The sequence below is a fragment of the Oncorhynchus tshawytscha genome, linkage group LG08 (genome assembly GCF_018296145.1).
Source record: "Oncorhynchus tshawytscha isolate Ot180627B linkage group LG08, Otsh_v2.0, whole genome shotgun sequence".
Classification (NCBI taxonomy): domain Eukaryota; kingdom Metazoa; phylum Chordata; class Actinopteri; order Salmoniformes; family Salmonidae; genus Oncorhynchus; species Oncorhynchus tshawytscha.
In genome coordinates, this window is record NC_056436.1 from 43,994,386 (window position 1) to 44,021,780 (window position 27,395).

At 41.4% G+C, this 27,395-nt stretch overlaps 1 protein-coding gene across 1 annotated transcript in view; it reads right to left on the reverse strand.

The window, feature by feature from the left end:
• The window catches only part of LOC112255718 (MAM domain-containing glycosylphosphatidylinositol anchor protein 1-like), a 243,728-nt gene that overhangs the window by 130,923 nt on the left and 85,410 nt on the right, over positions 1-27,395 (reverse strand). The window contains exon 6 of the mRNA XM_042326290.1: positions 10,353-10,622. Within this exon, the coding sequence (XP_042182224.1) occupies positions 10,353-10,622 (270 nt within the window). The remainder of the gene's footprint in view (positions 1-10,352; positions 10,623-27,395) is intronic.

Genomic DNA, 27,395 nt, shown 5'->3' on the forward strand with positions numbered 1-27,395 from the left:
CATGCTGGTTAAGTGTGTCTTGATATCTAAATAAATCACACTGTCACCAGCAAAGCACCCCCAAACCATCACACCTCCTCCCCCATGCTTCACACATGCAGAGATCATAAGTTCACCTACTCCACCGGTTTAATGTCCATTGCTTGTGTTTCTTGGCCCAAGCAAGTCTCTTCTTCCTATTGGTGTCCTTTTGAAGTGGTTTTGAAGTGATTCACGCAGTCTCCTCTGAACAGTTGATGTTGTTACTTGAATTCTGTGAAGGATTTATTTGGGCAGCAATTTCTGAGGCTGGTAACTCTAATGAAGTTATCCTCTGCAGCAGAGGTAACTCTGGGTCTTGCCTTCCTGTGGCGGTCCTCATGAGAGCCAGTTTCGTCATAGCGCATAATGGTTTTTGCGACTGGACTCAAAGTTCTTGAAATGTTCCGTATTGACCGACCTTCATGCCTTAAAGTAATGATGGACTGTCATTTCTCTTTGTTTACTTGAGCTGTTCTTGCATAATATGGACTTGGTCTTTTACCAAATAGGGCTATCTTCTGTATACCACCCCAACCTTGTCACAACACAACGGATTGCCTGAAACACATTAAGAAAGAAATAAAGTCCACAATTGAACTTTTAACAAGGCACACCTGTTAAATCAAATGTATTCCAGGTGACCACCTCATGAAGCTGGTTGAGAGAATGCTAAGAGTGTGCAAAGCTGTCATCAAGACAAAGGGTGGCTTCTTTGAAGAATCTCAAATGTAAAATAAAACCTGTTTGACACTTTTTTGGTTACTACATGATTCCATATGTGCTATTTCATAGTTTTGATGTCATCAATATTATTACTAGAAAATGGAATGAGTAGGTGTGTCCAAACTTTTGACTGGTACTGTATGATTACTATTGTGACACATTAAAACTAGTTTTTCAAAACACTCCACAAATTTATTTTTAAAACTATAGTTTTGACAAGTCGGTTAGGAAGTTTACGTTACATTATTGACTGTGCCTTTTAATAGCTTGGAAAATTCCAGAAAATGTTGTCATGGCCCCAGAAGCTTCTGATAGGCTAATTGACATAATTTGAGTATATTGGAGGTGTATCTGTGTATGTATTTCAAGGCCGACCTTCAAACTCAGTGCCTCTTGCTTGACATCATGGGAAAATCAAAAGAAATCTGCCACGACCTCAGAAAAAACATTGCAGGCCTCCACATGTCTGGTTCATCGTTGGGAGCAAGTGCGTGACATTTTTTTTGGTAGCATTTCTATATTGAAGATTGAAAAATAATTTGGTTAATTTTCCCCCATATTCCATCCAGTTCGCTTCATTTTTATAGTCTATTACACTGGATCATTCTTGAATAAGTTCCTCCATTTCTTTTTGTTTTTCCTCTAACTTATTCTGTGCCTCTATGGTACTGTTTTTATTGCTATCTAACTGTACTGTCAGTCCTTCAATTTCCTTTGTTAATATGGACTCTTTTGATCTAAATTGCTATTGTTTTATTGATGAGTACTGAATTGCATGGCCTCTAAAGGCACACTTAAAAGTGTCCCATACAATAAGGGGATCTGCTGTACCTATGTTATGTCTGAAAAAGTCTCTTATAAATTCTTCTGTCCTAGATCTAAACAATTTATCATCTAGTAGGCTTTGATAAAATTTCCAATATCCTCGCCCACGTGGAAATTCTGTAAGAGTAATATATATATGCCAGTTATGTGATGATCCGACCGCATTCTGTCCCCTATCAACACTTTTTAAACTTTTGGTGCCAGAGAAAATGGCTTAAGAAAGTAGTCAAGACGACTAGCTTGATTAAGCCTCCGCCATGTATATCTCACTAGGTCAGGGTATTTAAGTCTCGATATATCCACTAATTCCAATATATCCATGACATTCATGATTTCCTTAAGTGCCTGAGGGTGATAGTTTGTAGTATGTAGTGTGATTTCCTTTCCGGTCCATAGAGGTATTTAAGACTGTATTAAAATCTCCCACCATAATAATAGAGCCTAGTGTTGTTTGTCGAGTTGATAAATTCTTATATACAGCGGAGCAAAAAAAAATTTAGTCAGCCTGTAACAGCTCTCTTCTATCTCCTCCTCTGAGGAAGAGGTAGAACAAGGATCGGACCAAAATGCAGCGTGATGATGATTCATGATATATTTTAATGAAGGAAAACCTATACATACAGAAACTACAAAACTAATGAAATGAAAATAATGAAAACCGAAACAGCCTATCTGGTGAAATACAAAACAGGAACAATCACCCACGAAAACACTCACAGAATATGGCTGCCTAAATATGGTTTCCAATCAGAGACAACGAGAATCACCTGACTCTGATTGAGAACCTCAGGCAGCCATAGACTATGCTAGACACCCCTACTCAGCCACAATCCCAATACCTACTAAAACCCCCAATACCACAACACAACACAAAATAACCCCATGTCACACCCTGGCCTGACCAAAATAATATATAAACACAAAATACTAAGACCAGGGCGTGACACAGCCACCAATTGTGCAAGTTCTCCCACTTATAAAGTTGAGACAGGCCTGTAATTTTCATCATAGGTACACTTCAACTATGACAAACAAAATGAGAAAAACAAATCCAGAAAATCACATTGTAGGATTTTTAATGAATTTATTTGCAAATTATGGTGGAAAATAAGTATTTGGTCAATAACAAAAGTTTGTCTCAATACTTTGTTATATACCCTTTGTTGGTAATGACAGAGGTCAAACGTTTTCTGTAAGTCTTCACAAGGTTTTCACACACTGTTGCTGGTATTTTGGCCCATTCCTCCATGCAGATCTCCTCTAGAGCAGTGATGTTTTGGGGCTGTTGCTGGGCAACACAGACTTTCAACTCCCTCCAAAGATTTTCTATGGGGTTGAGATCTGGAGACTGGCTAGGTCACTCCAGGACCTTGAAATGCTTCTTACGAAGCCACTCCTTCATTGCCCGGGCGGTGTGTTTGGGATCATTGTCATGCTGAAAGACCCAGCCACATTTCAGCTTCAATGCCCTTGCTGATGGTAGGCTTTGTTACTTTGGTCCCCCCTAGGTCATTCACTAGGTCCCCCCGTGTGGTTCTGGGATTTTTGCTCACCGTTCTTGTGATCATTTTGACCCCACGGGGTGAGATCTTGCGTGGAGCCCCAGATCGAGGGAGATTATCAGTGGTCTTGTATGTCTTCCATTTCCTAATAATTGCTCCCACAGTTGATTTCTTCAAACCAAGCTGCTTACCTATTGCAGATTCAGTCTTCCCAGCCTGGTGCAGGTCTACAATTGTGTTTCTGGTGTCCTTTGACAGCTCTTTATCACCCACCAGATTGTGTAGTACTAATATTTGAGTCTAAATTGCCGATATTGAATATTACGTTTTATCTTGAGGTGCTCTACATAACTTTGTTCAGTCCGCCATTACCTGTCCTCCATTAACGGTAGTGTCTTAGCTAGCATCAAAACAAGTTCATAAAATGCTATACAATTGTGAAAATATGACTAAAACATTGACAACTTCATCAGGAGTTGCATTCACGCACAGTAAAGGATAAAACAGAATAATATTGTTAGAAAACCGGAGAATCTCTGCTCAGCCACAGAGGGCATGCTGAATTTTGGAGTTGGGTTAATTAACACTGAGCTAGCTGCAATGTCGTCAGTCACTCTTAAAGGGACAGGCTTTCTTACAGGTGAATAAAACATAAATTAATATAGAACTGTTGTGTCTGATTAATGAAAATGTTGTAATTGATGTTGATGTATTGTATTGGAACTAATGACATCAAACTATATTTTATGGGTTTACTTATTCGCACTAAAGAAAACAAGTGATAGACAACAACATAGATAACAACAACAAAAACGGTTTGCAGGTGTGGTTGGAAGCCCGAGGGCTGATATGAAAACCACACCACAACAAAACAATATACAATACATAAGTACACAAATAAAAATATTTGTTAAAACTGATAACAAAACCTACTGATTCTAAATATATAAATGAATTGATTAGTAATCATGAAAAATAAATCATGTTTTGTTTAAATGTGTTTGTGTGCATGTGAGAGTTAGACTATATGGAGTTGATTACTGAGTAGCTTGGTTTATCAGGTTGACCCCAGTCTTTTCTTGAAGCTATTGAGGGATGATGTTTTGTCAATGTGAAGATAAGAATTCCAGAGTATGGTACCTCTATATCTGATAGAGATTTGACCATGTGAGGTGCAGCATTGGGGAGGGTGAAGGATATCACAGTGTCTTGTGTTATATACTGTAGATGCACTTCAAAATTAACCTGTATGAATCCATTGAAGGGTTTAGGTAACCTGGGAGGTATGAGTATTTGTAGATTAAATCATTAGTGTTTCTTAAACAAAGGTGCAGATGGAGCAAGGTAATTAGAGAAGGCGTCTAGCCTTGGATGATGAGTAATTTGTATAGGTAGGATGCATATGTACTGGCCCAGATAATATTATAGTAAATGAGATATGGGTAAATTAAGCTATAGCATAGAGTTAGAACGCAAGCCTGATGAATCAAAGCACTAATCTTTGTGATAATACCAACAGATTTCATCACTTTGCTGCAGACAGCGCATACAACCTGATTTACCCCTAATCAGTATGAGTGATGAATTTCCATTTGTCAAAACAACAGGGTTTTTGGTGCATACAGTTTATAAGGTGCTCGTAAATAAAAAATAAATAAATAAATAAAATAAAAATATATATATATATATATACACTAGAAGGTCACTAGTCTAAAGAAGGTCAGATTTATTGCTTCTTTGATCAGAACAGTTTTCAGCTGTGCTAACATAAGTGTTTTCTAATGATCAATTAGCCTTTTAAAATGATAAACTTGGATTAGCTAACACAACGTGCCATTGGAACATAGGAGTGATGGTTGCTGATAATGGGCCTCTGTAGATTTTCCATTAAAAAAATCAGCCGTTTCCAGCTATAATAGTCATTTACAACATTAACAATGTCTACACTGTATTTCTGATCAATGGTCTTTCCAGTACAATGTTTCATCAGGGCTCCTGAGTGGCGCAGCAGTCTAAGGTACTGCATCACAGTGCTAGAGGTGTCACTACAGACCCTGGTTTGATTCCAGGCTGTATCACAAACTGCCATGATTGGTAGTTCAATAGGGTGGTGCACAATTGGCCCAGCGTCATCCGGGTTAGGGTTTGGCCAGGGTAGGCTGTCATTGTCAACTAACTTGCCTAGTAAAAAAAAGGTTATGTCAAAAAAATCTATTAGGAGTCTAGTGGATGTGACTTTTTCAACAATATTTCTTATTCTTGGATTTTTTTAAACATTGAAATATGTTTGTTTTTATCTGGAACCATTCAGAAAACATGAGCATGCCTGAGTTGGCTTCATTAATTAGTGAATCAAAAATCTAATTGGTATCATCAGCAAAGAGAATGGGAAGTACGGTAGAAGACACAGCAGCAAGGTCTTAGATATGAAATCAAATCAAATCAAATCAAATTTTATTTGTCACATACACATGGTTAGCAGATGTTAATGCGAGTGTAGCGAAATGCTTGTGCTTCTAGTTCCGACAATGCAGTAATAACGAGCAAGTAATCTAACTAACAATTCCAAAAAAACTACTGTCTTATACACAGTGTAAGGGGATAAAGAATATGTACATAAGGATATATGAATGAGTGATGGTACAGAGCAGCATAGGCAAGATACAGTAGATGATATCGAGTACAGTATATACATATGAGATAAGTATGTAAACCAAGTGGCATAGTTAAAGTGGCTAGTGATACATGTATTACATAAGGATGCAGTCGATGATATAGAGTACAGTATCAACGTATGCATATGAGATGAACAATGTAGGGTAAGTAACATTATATAAGGTAGCATTGTTTAAAGTGGCTAGTGATATATTTACATCATATCCCATCAATTCCCATGATTAAAGTGGCTGGAGTAGAGTCAGTGTCATTGACAGTGTGTTGGCAGTAGCCACTCAATGTTAGTGGTGGCTGTTTAACAGTCTGATGGCCTTGAGATAGAAGCTGTTTTTCAGTCTCTCGGTCCCAGCTTTGATGCACCTGTACTGACCTCGCCTTCTGGATGACAGCGGGGTGAACAGGCAGTGGCTCGGGTGGTTGATGTCCTTGATGATCTTTATGGCCTTCCTGTAGCATCGGGTGGTGTAGGTGTCCTGGAGGGCAGGTAGTTTGCCCCCGGTGATGCGTTGTGCAGACCTCACTACCCTCTGGAGAGCCTTACGGTTGAGGGCGGTGCAGTTGCCATACCAGGCGGTGATACAGCCCGCCAGGATGCTCTCGATTGTGCATCTGTAGAAGTTTGTGAGTGCTTTTGGTGACAAGCCGAATTTCTTCAGCCTCCTGAGGTTGAAGAGGCACTGTTGCTCCTTCTTCACCATGCTGTCTGTGTGGGTGGACCATTTCAGTTTGTCTGTGATGTGTACGCAGAGGAACTTAAAACTTGCTACCCTCTCCACTACTGTTCCATCGATGTGGATAGGGGGTGTTCCCTCTGCTGTTTCCTGAAGTCCACAATCATCTCCTTAGTTTTGTTGACGTTATTCTCCTGACACCACACTCCGAGGGCCCTCACCTCCTCCCTGTAGGCCGTCTCGTCGTTATTGGTAATCAAGCCTACCACTGTTGTGTCGTCCGCAAACTTGATGATTGAGTTGGAGGCGTGCGTGGCCACGCAGTCGTGGGTGAACAGGGAGTACAGGAGAGGGCTCAGAACGCACCCTTGTGGGGCCCCAGTGTTGAGGATCAGCGGGGAGGAGATGTTGTTGCCTACCCTCACCACCTGGGGGCGGCCCGTCAGGAAGTCCAGTACCCAGTTGCACAGGGCGGGGTCGAGACCCAGGGTTTCGAGCTTGATGACGAGCTTGGAGGGTACTATGGTGTTGAATGCCGAGCTGTAGTCGATGAACAGCATTCTCACATAGGTATTCCTCTTGTCCAGATGGGTTAGGGCAGTGTGCAGTGTGGTTGAGATTGCATCGTCTGTGGACCTATTTGGGCGGTAAGCAAATTGGAGTGTGTCTAGGGTGTCAGGTAGGGTGGAGGTGATATGGTCCTTGACTAGTCTCTCAAAGCACTTCATGATGACGGAAGTGAGTGCTACGGGGCGGTAGTCGTTTAGCTCAGTTACCTTAGCGTTCTTGGGAACAGGAACAATGGTGACCCTCTTGAAGCATGTGGGAACAGCAGACTGGTATAGGGATTGATTGAATATGTCTGTAAACACACGGACCAGCTGGTCTGCGCATGCTCTGAGGGCGCGGCTGGGGATGCCGTCTGGGCCTGCAGCCTTGCGAGGGTTAACACGTTTAAATGTCTTACTCACCTCGGCTGCAGTGAAGGAGAGACCGCATGTTTTCGTTGCAGGCCGTGTCAGTGGCACTGTATTGTCCTCAAAGCGGGCAAAAAAGTTATTTAGTCTGCCTGGGAGCAAGACATCCTGGTCCGTGACTGGGCTGGATTCCTTCCTGTAGTCCGTGATTGACTGTAGACCCTGCCACATGCCTCTTGTGTCTGAGCCGTTGAATTGAGATTCTACTTTGTCTCTGTACTGACGCTTAGCTTGTTTGATAGCCTTGCGGAGGGAATAGCTGCACTGTTTGTATTCGGTCATGTTACCAGACACCTTGCCCTGATTAAAAGCAGTGGTTCGCGCTTTCAGTTTCACGCGAATGCTGCCATCAATCCACAGTTTCTGGTTAGGGAATGTTTTAATCGTTGCTATGGGAACGACATCTTCAACGCACGTTCTAATGAACTCGCACACCGAATCAGCGTATTCGTCAATATTGTTATCTGACGCAATACGAAACATATCCCAGTCCACGTGATGGAAGCAGTCTTGGAGTGTGGAGTCAGCTTGGTCGGACCAGCGTTGGACAGACCTCAGCGTGGGAGCCTCTTGTTTTAGTTTCTGTCTGTAGGCAGGGATCAACAAAATGGAGTCGTGGTCAGCTTTTCCGAAAGGGGGGGCGTGGCAGGGCCTTATATGCGTCGCGGAAGTTAGAGTAACAATGATCCAAGGTCTTTCCACCCCTGGTTGCGCAATCGATATGCTGATAAAATTTAGGGAGTCTTGTTTTCAGATTAGCCTTGTTAAAATCCCCAGCTACAATGAATGCAGCCTCCGGATAAATGGTTTCCAGTTTGCAAAGAGTTAAATAAAGTTCGTTCAGAGCCATCGATGTGTCTGCTTGGGGGGGGGATATATACGGCTGTGATTATAATCGAAGAGAATTCTCTTGGTAGATAATGCGGTCTACATTTGATTGTGAGGAATTCTAAATCAGGTGAACAGAAGGATTTGAGTTCCTGTATGTTTCTTTCATCACACCATGTCTCGTTAGCCATTGAACATCTTGGCCATGTTCTGTTATTATCTCCACCCGGCACAGCCAGAAGAGGACTGGCCACCCCACATAGCCTGGTTCCTCTCTAGGTTTCTTCCTAGGTTTTGGCCTTTCTAGGGAGTTTTTCCTAGCCACCGTGCTTCTACACCTGCATTGCTTGCTGTTTGGGGTTTTAGGCTGGGTTTCTGTACAGCACTTTGAGATATCAGCTGATGTACGAAGGGCTATATAAATAAATGTGATTTGACTGTACAGGGGGTACCGGTACAGAGTCAATGTCAATGTGCGGAGGCACCGGTGTCATCGGATTCCCATTTTCCCAGTACAGTTAAGTGTGTACTAGATTGAAATGTGGTTAGGTCTATGCGGGGAACTTGCTGACATGGAGAGAATTACATCAATCTTGCAACAAAGACAGCATAGGTAAGAAGATGTCTGGTCAGAGTTCCTGACATTGTACTGGTTTCATTTTGTAATTTCTGGATTTTAGTTTTTTCTGATGTGGCTTTATCGATATTGTATTCTTATTCAGACTCTTTGCTCTATACAGAAAAAATGTACTCAACATATGGATCTCATTATGCACTTGTGAAAAGACTGAAGCGTTATGTTTTGTATGTATTGTACATGCTCTTTATGTGCTCTTGAATAAAAAAATAAAACATCTGGACTCTTCACTGGCCACTCTTTTATGTGTGTTTGGGGTTGTTGTCATGCTGGAAGACTCACAGTTTTTGGACTCTAGGTTGAACATTGTGTTTTGGAGTGCAATCTTTTGATTTCATGATGTCTTGCACACATTCAAGGCCAGTAGTACCAGAGGCAGCAAAGCAATCCCACAGCATTTTCTAACCTCCACTCTAATTGATTGTAGGGATGGGCTTCTTTTCTTTGAACACTTAATTTGGTCATTGGTAAACATAGGAAGATACCACTGCTGAAGGAGACACAAGAAAGCCTGGTTGACCTTCTCAAAACCCCACCTAACAAGCTTAAATCCTGGGGCAACTGTTCTATGGACCTGGCAAGATAGTCACAAAACAAACTATCCACCACCTTATTTTACAGTAGGTATGGGGTTATTTTTCTGCTTATGCATTCTTATTTCGATGCCAAACCCTCCACTGGTGTGTGGCCAAAGAGCTCTATTTTCATGTCATCCAACAAATGTAAAGTTTGCTTAAAGCATTGGCACTTAGATTGGAACTGGTGCCATAGTCAGATGACATGAAAATAGAGCTCTTGGTGTTGAAATAATGATGCATGAGAAAAAAATAACCTCAAAGATGGTGGTGGATCTTTGATGTTATGGGCCTATTTTGCTTCCACTGGTCGTGTGGCACTTAAGGTCAATGGCACACTGAACTTTATCTATTACAAGGACATTTTAGCCAAAAACTTCGCAAGTGGATCTTTCAGCAAGACAATAACCCCAATCACACACACAATCCACAAAGAAATGGTTAATTGACCACAAAATCAAAATGTTGCAATGGCCATATACGTTTTTTGAACCCCATTGAAAACCTCTGCTTTAAAGGGTATCAAGGATCTACCAATATTCTGGAGGAAGGGTTTTTAGAAAAGCCTCAGTGCCATTATCCTCGCAAGGTGGGATATTGAATGGTATTGAAAACAGAGGTGCCAATCATTTTGACCCCTTTCTTTTTGAGAAAAATATTACTTGTTAACAAAATCTCTTTCTCTGAGCAATTGTATTAGTATAAAATAATATAATTTCCCCATCATTTTAGCATACAATATACTGTAGCTCAGTTTTTGTGTTGTCTTTTTTGCTCAACTTTATCAAGGGTGCCAATAATTTCAGATCCAACTGTATATCACTGCAAACAGTCAAGCACACATGCACTACTGTGTATCAGTGCAAATTCAAACCCTCTAGACATGCCCAAACAGTCAAACATAAACACACACTGACTTCGGACGAGGAGGTTGACGTTCCTCTTGGCTGGGTTCCCCACATTGTTGACTGCAGTGCAGTTGTAGAAGCCTGAGTCGGCGGGCGTCACCGAGCGCAACTCCAGAGTCCCGTCTCTTACCAACGAGTTTCTCGGCAACGGGTTGAGGTAGCGCGACCAGGTGACGGTGGGTTTAGGCAATCCGGCGGTCACCTCACATGACAGGGTCACGTCCTTCCCGGGGTCTACCACCAAGGATTCATTTACAGAAAGCCGTAGAGCAGGGGGAGCTGAGGGAAGAGGAGGGGGAGAAGAGTGGCGAAGGTGTGAGTTTGTCATTGTTTAAATATGTATTCATGGAATTTTCTACATTGTTGTTAGACAGAGAGCAGGGGGAACTCAGGAAGAGTGGGAGAGGAGACAGTGATGGCTCACAGATCCATGTACGCATTCCATACGCATCCGCACACACACACACACACTGTAAACCCAGAGCTGTGTAGACATTAAATGTAGCTTATATCTTTAGCTCTGTGTCTGTCTTCAACGACATTCATTAAACACTGGATTACAAGCATCCCTCTCTTGGAGTCCCCAAACAACTAGACACGGACAAAGTGCACCGAACAAGTACAACATCTAAAGCAGATTCAAAATACTCTTCACTAATAACATATGAGCTAAATCAATATCATTTTCTAAGAGTAAGATTATGGCAGTGCACTCACTGTATCATTTGATAACTAAATAGCAACATGTGTTATTTGAAAGGGTTAAAATGATACAGTTGACCTCTTGGATACATCTGTGTTGATTTGTAAAGCAAGCTCTATTAAATGTTCCCATTTCTGTTGATCAAAGAGACAGATGGAAAGAATGTGGGCATCACACTCACTCCCTTAAAACAGACATTATTCATTTTGAAAGGATGTATGTCCATTTGGTCTTGATACCTATACACCCCATACAGCATTAGTCGGAAATACTTTACATTAAGTTTCTCATAACTTTGTAGTAAAACTAGTAATAACATTATATTAACATTTGTTACATAGTACTTGAATAGCTGCATCTATTGCAAATTAATTCCATGGCAGGAATTGTTACCGCCGTCAAGTCATAAGCCACCAAAACAAGTCAAGTTTTTCTAATTTCATAACTGTCCTTTATGGAACAACTGTAGAATGACCTTAAATACAGTATGCAGAGAACATAGAGAGGGCAAAAAAAAACATCAGAAAGCCTGTCAGAGATCGATAGCAGCTCAACACATTGGAAATACAGAAGGCAAGGCCGGGAAGAGTGAAACAAAACACCCAAGAGCAGACAAAGGAGGAAAAAAAGACAGGGTCGCGTCTGGGAGGAGAAAAAAGGGCAACTCCAAAGGGACATTAATCGTTGAAGATGCAGTTCAACATGGAATTTTGTGCCTTGACTGTGCCCCGGCCCCCTGTGCTGTTGGAGAGCAGATGCTGGAAGAGTGTGGGACTGCTGTACCAATTGTCCACATAAAAAGTGTGGCCCATCCCGAGATGAGGAGCTGTGATATTTACAAAAACTTACAAACACTTGGGTGCCAGTTAGGTAAAGCAAAATTCACAGGCAACTAACTGCTATTAAGATACTGTGAAATGTGATGAAAGGTGCTCAACCTTTGCAACACAACAGAACACACTTAATTTGGATAGTCCGGATAGTCCATCTGTAGATGCTCTACAGATGGACATATTGTCAACAAACTATCTGTTGATAAGCAACTGCTTGCTAAAGTTACAGTTAGAATAGGGTTTAGGGCTGGTAAATGTTACTGATTCTGAATAGGTCTCTTGGACAATTTTTCTTGGGTCACTATAGCTACAATATATCTATTTTGCCAATTGGATTGATCCCTTCTACCACACGGAACCCCACTAATCTACTAACGGAAATGCACGAAGTGGCTAAAAACAGAACACCGTCCTATGCTAGCTTGCTACCGATGGCCCGGCGAGCTGTCTGAATCGCCGTTATCCCAACCAACCTCACTACTAACTGAACCCTTATGATCACTCGACTAAGCATGCCTCTCCTTAATGTCAATATGTCTTGTCCATTGCTGATCTGGTGAGTGTTTATTGGATTATTTCACTGTAGAGCCTCTAGCCCTGCTCATTATACCTTATCCAAACTTTCAGTGCCACCACCCACACATGCGATGACATCACCAGGTTTCAATGATGTTTCTAGAAACAATATCTCTCTCATCATCACTCAATACCTAGGTTTACCTCCACTGTATTCACATCCTACCATACCTTTGTCTGTACATTATCGTACTTAAGCTATTTTATCGTCCCCAGAAACCTCCTTTTACTCTCTGTTCTGGACATTCTAAACGACCAATTCTCATAGCATTTAGCCGTACCCTTATCCTACTCCTCCTCTTTTCCGCTGGTGATATAGAGGTGAATCCAGGCCCTGCAGTGCCGAGGTCCACTCCTATTCCCGAGGCGCTCTCTTTTGATGACTTCTGTAGCCGTAATAGCCTTGGTTTCATGCATGTTAACATTAGAAGCCTCCTCCCTAAGCTTGTTTTAGTCACTGCTTTAGCACATTCTGCCATCCCGGATGTTCTAGCCCTGTCTGAATCCTGGCTTAGGAAGACCACCAAAAATTCCGAACTACAACATTTTCAGACAAGATAGAACAGCCAAAGGGGGCGGTGTTGCGATCTACTGCAGAGATAGCCTGCAGAGTTCTGTCCTACTATCCAGGTCTGTACCCAAACAATTTGAACTTCTACTTTTAAAAATCCACCTCTCTAAAAACAATTCTCTCACTGTTGCCACCTGCTATAGACCACCCTCTGCCCCACACTGTGCTCTGGACAACATATGTGAGCTGATTGCCCCCCATCTGTCTTCAGAGCTCATGCAGCTAGGCGACCTAAACTGGAACATGCTTAATACCCCAGCCATCCTACAATCTAAGCTTGATGCCCTCAATCTCACACAAATTATCAATGAACCTACCAGTTACCACCCAAAAGCCGTAAACACGGGCACCCTCATAGATATCATCCTAACCAACTTGCCCTCTAAATACACCTCTGCCGTTTTCAACCAAGATCTCAGCGATCACTGCCTCATTGCCTGCATCCGTAATGGGTCAGAGGTCAAACGACCTCCACTCATCACTGTCAAACGCTCCCTGAAACACTTCAGCGAGCAGGCCTTTCTAATCGACGTGGCTGGGATATCCTGGAAGGACATTGACCTCATCCTGTCAGTAGAGGATGCCTGGTTATTTAAAAAAAAGCCTTCCTCACCATCTTAAATAAGCATACCCCATTCAAGAAATTTAGAACCAGGAACAGGTATAGCCGCTGGTTCTCTCCAGACCTGACTGCCCTTAACCAACACAAAAACATCCTATGGCGTTCAGCAGAAGTGTTGTACCAGTTTAAGTGGCTGATGGTTATGTTGATCAAAGGTTTATCACCACTTTTAATACAGTTAGTACTGCCATCTTTTCAAAAGCATGGGACAATAAAGAGCTGCACTGTTGAGTTTATTGTGCATTTCACAGTAACCTAATGGCAGTTATTTGCTTGGATATCGTTGTGAATTTTGGGTTAGCTCCAGAAAATCCCTTAACTATCACAGTAAATTATTATCTAATCAACAGTTGTGTACTGTATAAACTGAATCCATTAGATTACAGTAAATTACTTAGCGTTGTGGGAAAAATGTAACACTACCAAAGTTAAACACAGTAGCAGTTCACTTACTATATTTGGGAATATTCAAACTACAATGCCACACAAAAAGCACATGGGCAACACAGTCAAATCAAATGTTTTTATTTTTTTATTTCACCTTTATTTAACCAGGTAGGCTAGTTGAGAACAAGTTCTCATTTACAACTGTGACCTGGCCAAGATAAATCATAGCAGTGTGAACAGACAACAACACAGAATTACACATGGAATAAACAAGTAACAAGTCAATAACACAACAGAAAAAAATAGTCTATATAGATTGTGTGCAAAAGGCATGAGGAGGTAGGCGAATAATTACAATTTTGCAGATTAACACTGGAGTGATAAATGATCAGATGGGCATGTACAGGTAGAGATACTGGTGTGCAAAAGAGCAGAAAAGTAAATAAATATAAACAGTATGGGGATGAGGTAGGTAAATTGGGTGGGCTATTTACCGATAGACTATGTACAGCTGCAGCGATCGGTTAGCTGCTCAGATAGCAGATGTTTGAAGTTGGTGAGGGAGATAAAAGTCTCCAACTTCAGCGATTTTTGCAATTCGTTCCAGTCACAGGCAGCAGAGAACTGGAACGAAAGGTGGCCAAATGAGGTGTAGGGATGATGAGGTTTATGATGAGGTTTATGATGATGATGAGGTTTAGGGATGATCAGTGAGATACACCTGCTGGAGCGCGTGCTACGGGTGGGTGTTGCCATAGTGACCAGTGAACTGAGATAAGGCGGAGCTTTACCTAGCATGGACTTGTAGATGACCTGGAGCCAGTGGGTCTGGCGACGAATATGTAGCGAGGGCCAGCCGACTAGAGCATACAGGTCGCAGTGGTGGGTGGTATAAGGTGCTGTAGTAACAAAACGGATGGCACTGTGATAAACTGCATCCAGTTTGCTGAGTAGAGTATTGGAAGCTATTTTGTAGATGACATCGCCAAAGTCGAGGATCGGTAGGATAGTCAGTTTTATTAGGATAAGTTTGGTGGCGTGAGTGAAGGAGGCTTTGTTGCGGAATAGAAAGCCGACTCTAGATTTGATAGGCAGGGCAGGATGGATATAGGTCTGTAACAGTTTGGGTCCAGGGTGTCTCCCCCTTTGAAGAAGGGGATGTCTGCAGCAGCTTTCCAATCCTTGGGGATCTCAGACGATATGAAAGAGAGGTTGAACAGGCTGGTAATAGGGGTTGCGACAATGGCAGCAGATAGTTTCAGAAATAGAGGGTCCAGATTGTCAAGCCCAGCTGATTTGTACGGGTCCAGGTTTTGCAGCTCTTTCTGAAGCAAGAGAGAAAAAGTTTTTTGCTAAATATTATTTAGAATTTAATATTTTATTCTTAGTTAATCTGTACCTGTTTCGATGTTTTATATGCATTGCTTTGTTTGTGGCCAGGGTGTATTAAATTATACAAATAAATATACAAGAGGTACAGTTGAAGTCGGATGTTTACATACACCTTTGCCAAACACTACATTTAAACTCAGTTTTTCACCATTCCTGACATTTAATCCCACTAAAATTGCCCTGTTTCAGGTCAGTTAGGATCACCACGTTATTTTAAGAATGTAAAATGTCAGAATAATAGTAGAGAGAATTATTTATTTCAGCTTATATTTCTTTCATCACATCACAAGTTTACATACACTCAATTAGTATTTGTTAGCATTGCCTTAAAATTGTTTAACTTGGGTCAAATGTTTCGGGTAGCCTACCACAAGCTTCCCACAATAAGTTGGCTGAATTTTGACCCATTCCTCCTGACAGATCGATGGTTTGTTGGCCTCCTTGCTCTCACATGCTTTTTCAGTTCTGTCCACAGATTTTCTATGGGATTGAGGTCAGGGCTTTGTGATGGCCACTCCAATACCTTGACTTAGTTGTCCTTAAGCCATTTTGCCACAACTTTGGAAGTATGCTTGGGGTCATTGTCAATTTGGAAGACCAATTTGCGACCAAGCTTTAACTTCCTGACTAATGTCTTGAGATGTTGCTTCAATATATGTGCAACAGTCCCTCCTGCAGCAAAGCACCCCCACAACATGATGCTTCCACCCCCGTGCTTCATGGTTGGGATGGTGTTCTTTGGCTTGCAAGCCTCCCACCTTTTCCTCCAAACATAATAACGGTCATGATGGCCAAACAGTTCAAATGATGTCATGGCTATAGAAGCTTCTGATAGGCAAATTGTATCACAATTCCAGTGCGTTAGAAGTTTACATACACTAAGTTGACTGTGCATTTAAACACCTTGGAAAATTCCAGAAAATTATGTCATGGCTTTAGAAGCTTCTGATTGACTCAAATGATGTCAATTAGCCTATTGGAGGTGTACCTGTGGATGTACAGTATTTCAAGGCCTACCTTCAAACGCAGTGCCTCTTTGCTTGACATCATGGGAAAATCAAAATAAATCAGCCAAGACCTCAAAGAAAAAATTGTAGACCTCCACAAGTCTGGATCATCAATGGGAGCAATTTCCAAACGCCTGAAGGTACCACATTCATCTGCACAAACAATAGTACGCAAGTATAAACACCATGGGATCACACAGCTGTCATATTGCTCTGGAAGGAGATGCGTTCTGTCTCCTAGAGATGAACGCACTTTGGTACGTGCAAATCAATCCCAGAACAGCAAAGGACCTTGTGAAGATGCTGGAGCGAACAGGTTCAAAAGTATCTACATCCACAGTAAAACGAGTCCTATATCGACATAACCTGAAAGGCCGCTCAGCAAGGAAGAAGCCACTGCTCCAAACCCGCCATAGAAAAGCCAGAATATGGTTTGCAACTGCACATGGGGACAAAGATTGTATTTTTTGGAGAAATATCCTCTGGTCCGATGAAACAAAAATAGAACTGTTTGAGTGTGAGTTTTTGTCACAACCCGGCTCGTGGGAAGTGACAAAGAGCTCTTATAGGACCAGAGCACAAATAATAATATAATAATAATTAATCATTTTGCTTTTTATTTCACCATCTTACATGTTCATGAAAAATTGTGAATAACCCTATCCAGAAATCTGTCAGTGGCTTCTGATTAAATTCAATTTTCACAGAACCGCATGTTGCAATTTCGATGATGCTCTCTTGTTCAGATATCGGTAAGTGGACTGGAGGCAGGGCATGAAAGGTATAATGAATCCAGTTGTTTGTGCTGTCCATTTCGGTAAAGTACCTGCGTAACTGCGCACCCAGCTCACTCACTATATCACATTTGACATTGTCCGTAAACTTGTGTTAATTTGCACACAAAAAAAATCATACAATGATGGAAAGGTTTATGTGTTGTCCTTGTTAATGCAGACAGAAAAGAGCTCCAACTTCTTGTCCCACACATTGAATATAGTTGCGGAGAGTCCCTGTAATCCCAGATTCAGATCATCCAGATGAGAAAAAACATCACCCAGATAGGCCAGTCATGTGAGAAACTCGTCATCATCAAGTGGTCAGACAAGTGGAAATGATGGTCAGTAAAGGAAACTTTAAGCTCGTCTCTCAATTTAAAAAAGTGTCAATACTTTGACAACCAGCGAACTTCGGTATGTTGTAAAAGCGTTACATGGTCGCTGCCCATATCATTGCATAATGCAGAAAATACACGAGAGTTCAGGGGCCTTGCTTTAACTTCTTTGGGATAGGGGGCAGCATTTCCTCTTTTGGATGAATAGCGTGCCCAGAGTGAACTGCCTCCTGCTCTGTCCCAGATACTAATATATGCATATTGTTATTAGTATTGGATATAAAACTGTTTGAATGATGTCTGTGAGTATAACAGAACTCATATGTCAGGCAAAAACCTGAGAAAAAATCCAAACAGGAATCAGAAATCTGAGGTTTGTGGTTTTTCAAAGCTTGGCCTACCAAATACACAGTGTCTATGGAGTCAAGTTGCAATTCCTACGGCATCCACTAGATGTCAACCGTCTTTGGAAACTAGGTTGAGGGTTCTACTATAAAGGAGGGGCTCATGAGAGCTGTTTGAGTGAGTGGTCTGGCAGAGCGTCTCAGGCTCGTGACTCGCGCTCCCGACAGAGTTAGGTCTCGTTCCATGGCGTTTTCTTCAGACATATGTAATTCTCCGGTTGGAAGCTTATGATGTTTTATGTTAAAAACATCCTAAAGATTGATTCCATACATCGTTTGACTTGTTACGAACTGTGATTCCTGGGAGTGCCTTCTGATGAAGATCATCAAATGTAAGTGAATATTTATAGTGTTATTTCTAACTTATGTTGACCCCAAAATTGCGGATATTTCTCTGGCTGGATTGGGCGCCGTTCTCAGTTTGTTTTTTTCCGTAAAGTTTTTTAAAATCTGACACAGCGGTTGCATTAAGGAGAAGTCTATCTTTAATTCTGTGAATAACAGTTGTATCTTTTATCAATGTTTATTATGAGTATTTCTGCAAAATCCCCAGATGTTTTGGAATCAAAACATTACTGCACGTAACGCACCAATGTAAACTGAGAATTTTGGATATAAATATGCACATTATCGAACAAAACATGCATGTATTGTGTAACATGATGTCCTATGAGTGTCATCTGATGAAGATCATCAAAGGTTAGTGATTAATTTGATCTATATTTCTGCTTTTTGTGACTCCTATCTTTGGCTGGAAAAATGGCTGTGTTTTTTGACTTGGCTATGACCTAACATAATCATATATTGTGTTTTCGCTGTAAAGCATTTTTGAAATTAGACACAATGGGTATATTAACAAGAAGTTTATCTATTATTTCCTGTATTGGTCTTGTTAATGTGTGAAAATTACATATTTCTTTAAAATATTTTTGAATTTCGTGCGCTGCCTTTTCAGCGGAATGTTGTCGAGGGCTTCCGCTAGCGGAACGCCAGCGCTAGAAAGGTTAACAAAGTTAACCATTTTCACTGTAGTGAAAAACATATTTCAAGCTGTCAGGCATTCCCTTGGCAGCAAGAGCCTCTCGGTGGATGCTGCAGTGTACCCAAGTGGCGTCGGGAGCAACTGCTTGCACTCGCGTTACCACTCCACCATATCTCCCTGTCATGGCTTTTGCACCACCAAGTCCATTTGATGTCACAAATCTGTCCAGTACTTTCAAAATATCCTCTCCTGTTGTCCTGGTTTCCAGTAGTTTGCAGAAGAGGATGTCTTCCTTAATATACCCCCCATAAACGTAAACAGACATATACCAAGAGCTATGCCGGGCCCGCCACGTCTGTTGACTCATCCCGCTGTAACACATAGATTTCACTGACTTGTATGCAAAGCAGTAATTGTTTTAAAACATATCCTGCCATGTCACTAATGCGTCTTTGAAACAGTGAAACGAAGCTACTATGGAATATAACATTGCAGATGAAGTTTGGAATGACACAATTTCATGTGTACAACATCTAAAGACCTGCATCACTATACTGCTAGGCTTGTCCATTTCTAAAAGGACATATTTAGGTGTTTTGTAGCAAAGTGTAGTAAAGTGTCTGGACCCTTCTATAACATGCTATTTACATCAAAAATGGTGATTTGGTTGTAATAAAGCTACATTTTCCTTCAAGATGAAATCATCAACCCTGCTACGGTCAACCCTTGTTACTTTATTTGGCACTTGCTAATTTGGATATTTAACCTCTTGAGATGGGAACACTTGTTTTTTATGAACTTGAAAATGTGCTCTTTGTGACAGAATGTTAAAACTAGGTGAAACCAAGTTACACTTCTTAAAATGCACCGAATTGGTGGGATGAGCCAGTTATTTGTTATGTTACTGCAAAGAATATGGGACTCTAACTGTAATATGAAGCCATGTTGGACTTCAATGAAAACGGTCTAATGCTAAGGCCCAAAAGAAAACCTTCTCTAGCTTGAAGAAAAAAGCGAAACACTCCAAAACATCAAGTCAATTGAATAGAGTACAAGGGGCAAAAAAAACTGATTTAGCTTGCTTTGTCCTGATCTTATGATCTCTTGAACATTAGTCACAGTCTTGTGTCCCAAATGGCACCATATTACTATAATGCACTACTTTTGACCAGAGCCTCATGGTCCCTTCAAATGTAATGAACTAGACAGGGATTAGGGTGCCATTTGGGTCACAGAATCTGTCTGTCGGGTTCACTAGAGCAGTGGTTCTTAAACCTCTCCTCGGGGAGAGAGATTTGTTCCATGTATTTGATCTATTCCAGAGCTAGCACACCTGATTCAACTTGTCAAATAATCATCAAGCCCTTGATGAGATGAATCAAGTGAGCTAGTGTAACCGATGTGAAATGACTAGCTAGTTAGCGGGGTGCGCGCTAATAACGTTTCAATTGGTGACGTCACTCGCTCTGAGACCTTGCAGAATTTGTTATCCTTGCTCTGCAAGGGCTGCGGCTTTTGTGGAGCGATGGGTAATGATGCTTCGAAGGTGGCTGTTGTTGATGTGTGCAGAGGGTCCCTGGTTCGACCCCAGGTAGGGGCAAGGAGAGGGACGGAAGCAATACTGTTACTCTAGTTCAGGGCTAAAACTAAATTGTGAAACGTCTGGGGTACACGAGGAGAGGTTTGAGAACCACTGCACAAGAGAATCAGCCGCTTATACGTCTCAATAATGTGCTACCTCTCTTATTCGTCCATCACATTAAAACAATTGATTCACAGGAACAGGAAAGTTTAAAAAAATTGACAGAAAGAGAGAAGGAAAAACTCCACAGAGGAGGAGGCTGGGTGAGAAGTATCGCTTCAATTTCTTGGTGAAGACAAAATAAGAGAAAGAGGGTGGGAAAACCCCCACAGAGGAGGCCTGGGTGGAGAAGTATTGCTTCAATTGCCCACTAGTGCGGGCGGGAAGACGTGAGAAGATTAGGTTGTGTTTGTCCCAAAGTAATGGAATTGATGTGTTCCTAGTGGGGTTTACAGCGAGGTAACAAATGGGAAACATTTGTAAAGTAATCTCGCAGCGTTCACACACACACAGACAGACACAGACACACAGTCACACACACATTCATACAAGAGCAATCCATGGGGAATAGGTCAAATCTAGTGGATAGAGTGATGAGAGGGGGGTGGTTAAAGAGGAAGAACACAGGGATAAATGGAGAGGAGGAGAGCTAATAATGATAGCGGAAGGAGGAGAAGAAAAAGCACTGTGTCTAGAGAGAGGATGAGAGAGATGGAGAATGCCAGAGAGACAGAGATAGATGGGTGAGGGAATACAGAGCTGAGGAAGTAGAGAAATAAGTGGTAAAAACATGAGAAAGAGGTGGGTGTTTTCTGTCCGTTATGCATGTGGCACATATAAAAGTAGTTTACTATATGAATAAGCGGTAACACTTTATCTTACAGTAAATTACCTTAAAGGTGCCAAACAGTCATTCTGATTCCCAATAGCATTTTGAAAATATCACCCATAAACATTTTTGGGGAATAGAAATTCTCAACATTTTTGACAAATGTAAATCTCTCATGGCTAACTACCAAGAAGTTTGAAAAGACAGGCTGAGTGGGCTGGGAGCATATATTCATAATCTCACCTTGACAGGCATCTCTTTGATACGCAAACTTCAAGAAACTTAGATGCAGTTAGCATTAACATAATCTCAAACAAATTTGGTGATACACAAAGCAATTTAAACAACATCGAATTTGCATCACCGATGTCTCGGATGCGTGTCTCACCCTTTTGTTCCATGCTGGCTGAAGACCTAGCTAGCCAGCAAACTAGCTAAGACCGGACACAGATGAAAGGGAAGTATATACAGTAAGTATATTTGCCATAGATTAATAGTGTAAACTTGTAATATTTGCTGACACACTACTGTCAAATTTTGGCACCAGTAGAGTAGCTATCTAGCTATATAAACCACGCCCCTTTGCAAACATGCCTTCTCCGATGTTCGCTACAATGCCGTTGTTATTTAATTTACGTAAGAGAATATTATGTTACCATTGGTGTATTAAAATGAGAGTTAGAGTGATGTCACCCGATCCCCTTAATAATCCCACCTCCTGAATCTAAGTATTTGACGTCGGGGAGCGGTCCAGTAACTTTATGATCAAACTTTATCAATGTGGAAGCAACATTTTTGTCACGCCCTGACCTTAGAGAGCATTTTTATTTCTCTATTTGGTTAGGTCAGGGTGTGATTTGGGTGGGCATTCTAGTTTGTCTGTTTCTTTGTTGGCCGTGTATGGTTCAAAATTGGGAATCATACTTAGGCAGCCTTTTTCCCACCTGTGTTTGTGGGTATATTTTTGTGTTTGTGGGTATTGTGGGTACATTTTAAAATGCTTCTTTGCAAAGAGCAATTTCTCAAGCAAGAAGTTTGCTAGGGATGTCTGAGGTATGAGTGGGGACGGGAAAACTGAAAACTAGCTGTTATTGGCCAAGGGGTTTGGAACTCTCTTTCTAATTGGCCTATTAACTAATTTCCACCATGAATGTCACCAGGTAGGCCAAAACTCTATCCCAACAAACAAGCTGAAATTTCAGGTGGTCCATTCAAACAGGTCTTACACTAAAAGGGCATTATCATAATTTTCTCAGTATTATTCCAACCTCATAGTGTGGAAATGCTCTGTATATATAAAACACAGGCAGGAAAATGTCATCCTTCAACCTGTGATAACTATACAACAGAACAGACTAACTGAATTACGTTTACCCTCATGGGTGGCTAATGTAACAATCTGAAAGCCCCACCCCTACTAAACTACACCTCCAGTCTTCTGATCTGACCCGCTGGGTCATATTTAAATAACCCAGCACCAATAACCCAGCATCAACAATCCAACACTGTTCTTTTTAAAGAAAACAACCCAACTATGTGACCCAATGCCAACAACCCAGCATTTTTTTATGTGGCCCAATGCCCTTAACCGCTAGGCTACCTGCTGACATCCCACACAGAGGACACACGCACGCCTTTATACCATTATCTTTGGGTCCCGAGACGCCATCTAAGTGTTCTAGTAGTGTCTCTGTCGTGAGTGTTCTCCGCCCACTCTTATCGCCACGGCAACTAGGACTGAGCGTTGTGGCACTATTTATCATCTAGTCACTAATTAGGGGCCCAGACAATTACTGGTGGCTAATCGGCCCCAAAACATAGGGGGAAGTGGTGAAGGGGTGGAGGGGAGGAATTCTTTGGGTATAAAAAAAAGGTTAAAAAAAAAAAAAAAGATTTGATAAAATATTGAATTTGGCCTTTACTGCTATAGCCAAGAGAAACACGTACATTCTTAAATTTGACCAACCACCTTGATTCGATCTGATGTAGCAAACTTTGAAATTGTGTTTTTTACATTGGATAAAAGCAGAGACAGAGCTACAAATGGTATATCATACACTGCACTTGTAACCTCACTTTTGAGAAAATTGCCTGTGAATAGTTTGGTACCTACTGGAGAGCTCTCCTTTGTCTACACCTATTCAGTATTGTTCACACCCTCTTAAGCTTTAGCCCCACCCATCTCTTTAAGAATTCACATGTGAGGTCATGTACTAAACAGTGAGTAGTGTAGTAAAGATTAAGACTAAAAGTGGTAAAAGTAATAGCCAACAACAAGGAAAAAAATCCAGGTAAACAGAAAGTGTTGAGATAAAAATATTTTATACATATGACACACTTGTCTAAATTGATAGGGCATGTGAATGAAATGCTATAACCTCCAGCCACATCTTGCTAAGTGAATGGATCTCTACAGAAGGTGTAAACGGTACAGTGAAATGGTTGCTTGCATAGTAGCAAAATCAAAAATAGATAGTGTTGATATAAAGAAAATAATATCAGTAACAATAACAGTGATAGATGAGGTAGTTACAGTGCGGCAAAAAAAGTATTTAGTCAGCCACCAATTGTGCAAGTTCTCCCCCTTAAAAGATGAGAGAGGCCTGTAATTTTCATCATAGGTACACTTCAACTATGACAGACAAAATGAGAAAAAATATCCAGAAAAATCACATTGTAGGATTTTTAAGGAATTTATTTGCAAATTATGGTGGAAAATAAGTATTTGGTCAATAACAAACATTTATCTCAATACTTTGTTATATACCCTTTGTTGGCAATGACAGAGATCAAACGTTTTCTGTAAGTCTTCACAAGGTTTTCACACAATGTTGCTGGTATTTTGGCCCTTTCCTCCATGCAGATCTCCTCTAGAGCAGTGATGTTTTAGGGGTGTTGCTGGGCAACACGGAAAGAAAGATTTTCTATGGGGTTGAGATCTGGAGACTGGCTAGGCCACTCCAGGACCTTGAAATGCTTCTTACGAAGCCACTCCTTCGTTGCCCGGGCGGTGTGTTTGGGATCATTGTCATGCTGAAAGACCCAGCCACGTTTCATCTTCAATGCCCTTGCTGATGGAAGGAGGTTTTCACTCAAAATCTCACGATACATGGCCCCATTCATTCTTTCCTTTACACGGATCAGTCGTCCTGGTCCCTTTGCAGAAAAACAGCCACAAAGCATGATGTTTCCACCCCCATGCTTCACAGTAGGTATGGTGTTCTTTGGATGCAACTCAGCATTCTTTGTCCTCCAAACACGACGAGTTGAGTTTTTACCAAAAAGTTCTATTTTGGTTTCATCTGACCATATGACATTCTCCCAATCTTCTTCTGGATCATCCAAATGCTCTCTAGCAAACTTCAGACGGCCCTGGACAGGTACTGGCTTAAGCAGGGGGACACGTCTGGCACTGCAGGATTTGAGTCCCTGGCGACGTAGTGTGTTACTGATGGTAGGCTTTGTTCCTTTGGTCCCAGCTCTCTGCAGGTCATTTACTAGGTCCCCCCGTGTGGTTCTGGGATTTTTGCTCACTGTTCTTGTGATCATTTTGACCCCACGGGGTGAGATCTTGCGTGGAGCCCCAGATCGAGGGAGATTATCAGTGGTCTTGCATGTCTTCCATTTCCTAATAATTGCTCCCATAGTTGATTTCTTCAAACCAAGCTGCTTACCTATTGCAGATTCAGTCTTCCCAGCCTGGTGCAGGTCTACAATTTTGTTTCTGGTGTCCTTTGACAGCTCTTTGGTCTTGGCCATAGTGGAGTTTGGAGTGTGACTGTTTGAGGTTGTGGACAGGTGTCTTTTATACTGATAACAAGTTCAAACAGGTGCCATTAATACAGGTAACGAGTGGAGGACAGAGGAGCCTCTTAACGAAGAAGTTACAGGTCTGTGAGAGCCAGAAATCTTGCTTGTTTGTAGGTGACCAAATACTTATTTTCCACCATAATTTGCAAATAAATTCATTAAAAATCCTACAATGTGATTGTCTGGATTTTTTTCTTCTCATTTTGTCTGTCACAGTTGAAGTGTACCTATGATGAAAATTACAGGCCTCTCTCATCGTTTTAAGTGGGAGAACTTGCACAATTGGTGGCTGACTAAATACTTTTTTCCCCCACTGTATATGCATACAATCGGGGGTAAAGTGGCTGAGCAGCAGGATACAAAACAAATTGTAGCTGCAACATGTGTTAGGAGAGAGAGTCATTTGAATATAGGCACTGCAGATAGTGCTGATGACTGGGAATTTGCCCCCAGTGATGAACTGGTCCATCTGAACCATGCATGAACAAGGGAATTTATATTTTAAGAGCCTGTTTCTGTCCTGCCTTTGACTTTGGTGCAGGGCATTGGATGTCCATAGCCTCTTTGTTGCAAAACTCCCTGATATTCTCAAAAATATACGTTTGTCTAGCTGTGTCAAATCCAGGTGGTGCTTGTACAGGCAAACCATCTATGGGAGGATGCGTTGCGCAGCAGCTGAAATCTTGTCCCAACTGAGTCCGAACACTCCTTGACGACAACAACACCAAGCTCCAGAGCATCAAAGCTGTAAAACAGGAAATGAGAAAAAGAATTGAGAAGACATTACAACCTTGCATAACATCAAATCCCCTCCCAAGTTTAGACAATAAGAATAACCGCATACAATGAAATGAAAATGATATTCACCTGAAGTGATGGTACTGCTTGAACTGTGTCAGCGGCCTGAAGTACGGAAGTACGGTGTTGTTGCAACCCATAGCTTTCCCCCAGCACCGTACCATCCTCCAGTCCAACCAGCTGTGGGCTGTTAACCCCTGTCTGGCAGATTGGCAGATCTGAAGACCTGAAAGCTGTTCCTCTGGCACTGCCAGCACAGGTCTGGCCTGGGCTTAGTGCTCGAGATGTGGGGCAGCAATTTTCTCCACAGATTCCTTAACTTCTTGGATATAGGGGGCGCTCTTTTAATTTATGGATAAAAAACGTGCCCGTTTTAAGCGCAATATTTTGTCACGAAAAGATGCTCGACTATGCATATAATTGGCAGCTTTGGAAAGAAAACACTCTAAGGTTTCCAAAACTGCAAAGATATTATCTGTGAGTGCCACAGAACTCATGCTACAGGCGAAACCAAGATGAAACTTCAACCAGGAAATGGGCAGAATTTTTGAAGCTCTGTTTCCCATTGTCTCCTTATATGGCTGTGAATGCGCCCGGAATGAGCCTGCCCTTTCTATCGTTTCTCCAAGGTGTCTGCAGCATTGTGACGTATTTGTAGGCATATCATTGGAAGATTGGCCATAAGAGACTACATTTACCAGGGGTCCGCCCGGTGTCCTTTGTCTAAATTGGTGCGTAATCTACAAGCTGCACGCAGTCATCCAGTGATTGAGAGGAGAGAGGAGGCTTTCAACGAACGATATATCATGAAGAGATATGTGAAAAACACCTTGAGGATTGATTCTAAACAACGTTTACCATGTTTCAGTCGATATTATGGAGTTAATTTGGAAAAAAGTTTGGCGTTTTGAAGACTGAATTTTTGTTTTTTTTTGGTAGCCAAACGTGACGCACCAAACAGAGCAATTTCTCCTAAACAAATAATATTTCAGGAAAAACTGAGCATTTGCTATCTAACTGAGAGTCTCCTCATTGAAAACATCTGAAGTTCTTCAAAGGTAATGATTTTATTTGAATGATTCTGTTTTTTGTGAAAATGTTGCCTGCTGATGCTAACGCTAAATGCTACGCTAAATGCTACGCTAGCTGCGCTAGCTGTTACACAAATGCTTGTTTTGCTATGGTTGAGAAGCATATTTTTAAAATCTAAGATGAGTGTTGTTAACAAAAGGCTAAGCTTGAGAGCTAGCATATTAATTTCATTTCATTTGCGATTTTCATGAATAGTTAACGTTGTGTTATGCTAATGAGCTGCGGGGATAATTACACTCCTGGATACAGGTTTTTTTCGTAGCTAAACGTGACGCACCAAAACAGAGCGATTTCTCCTAAACAAATCATCTTTCAGGAAAAACTGAGCGTCTCTTCATTGAAAACATCTGAAG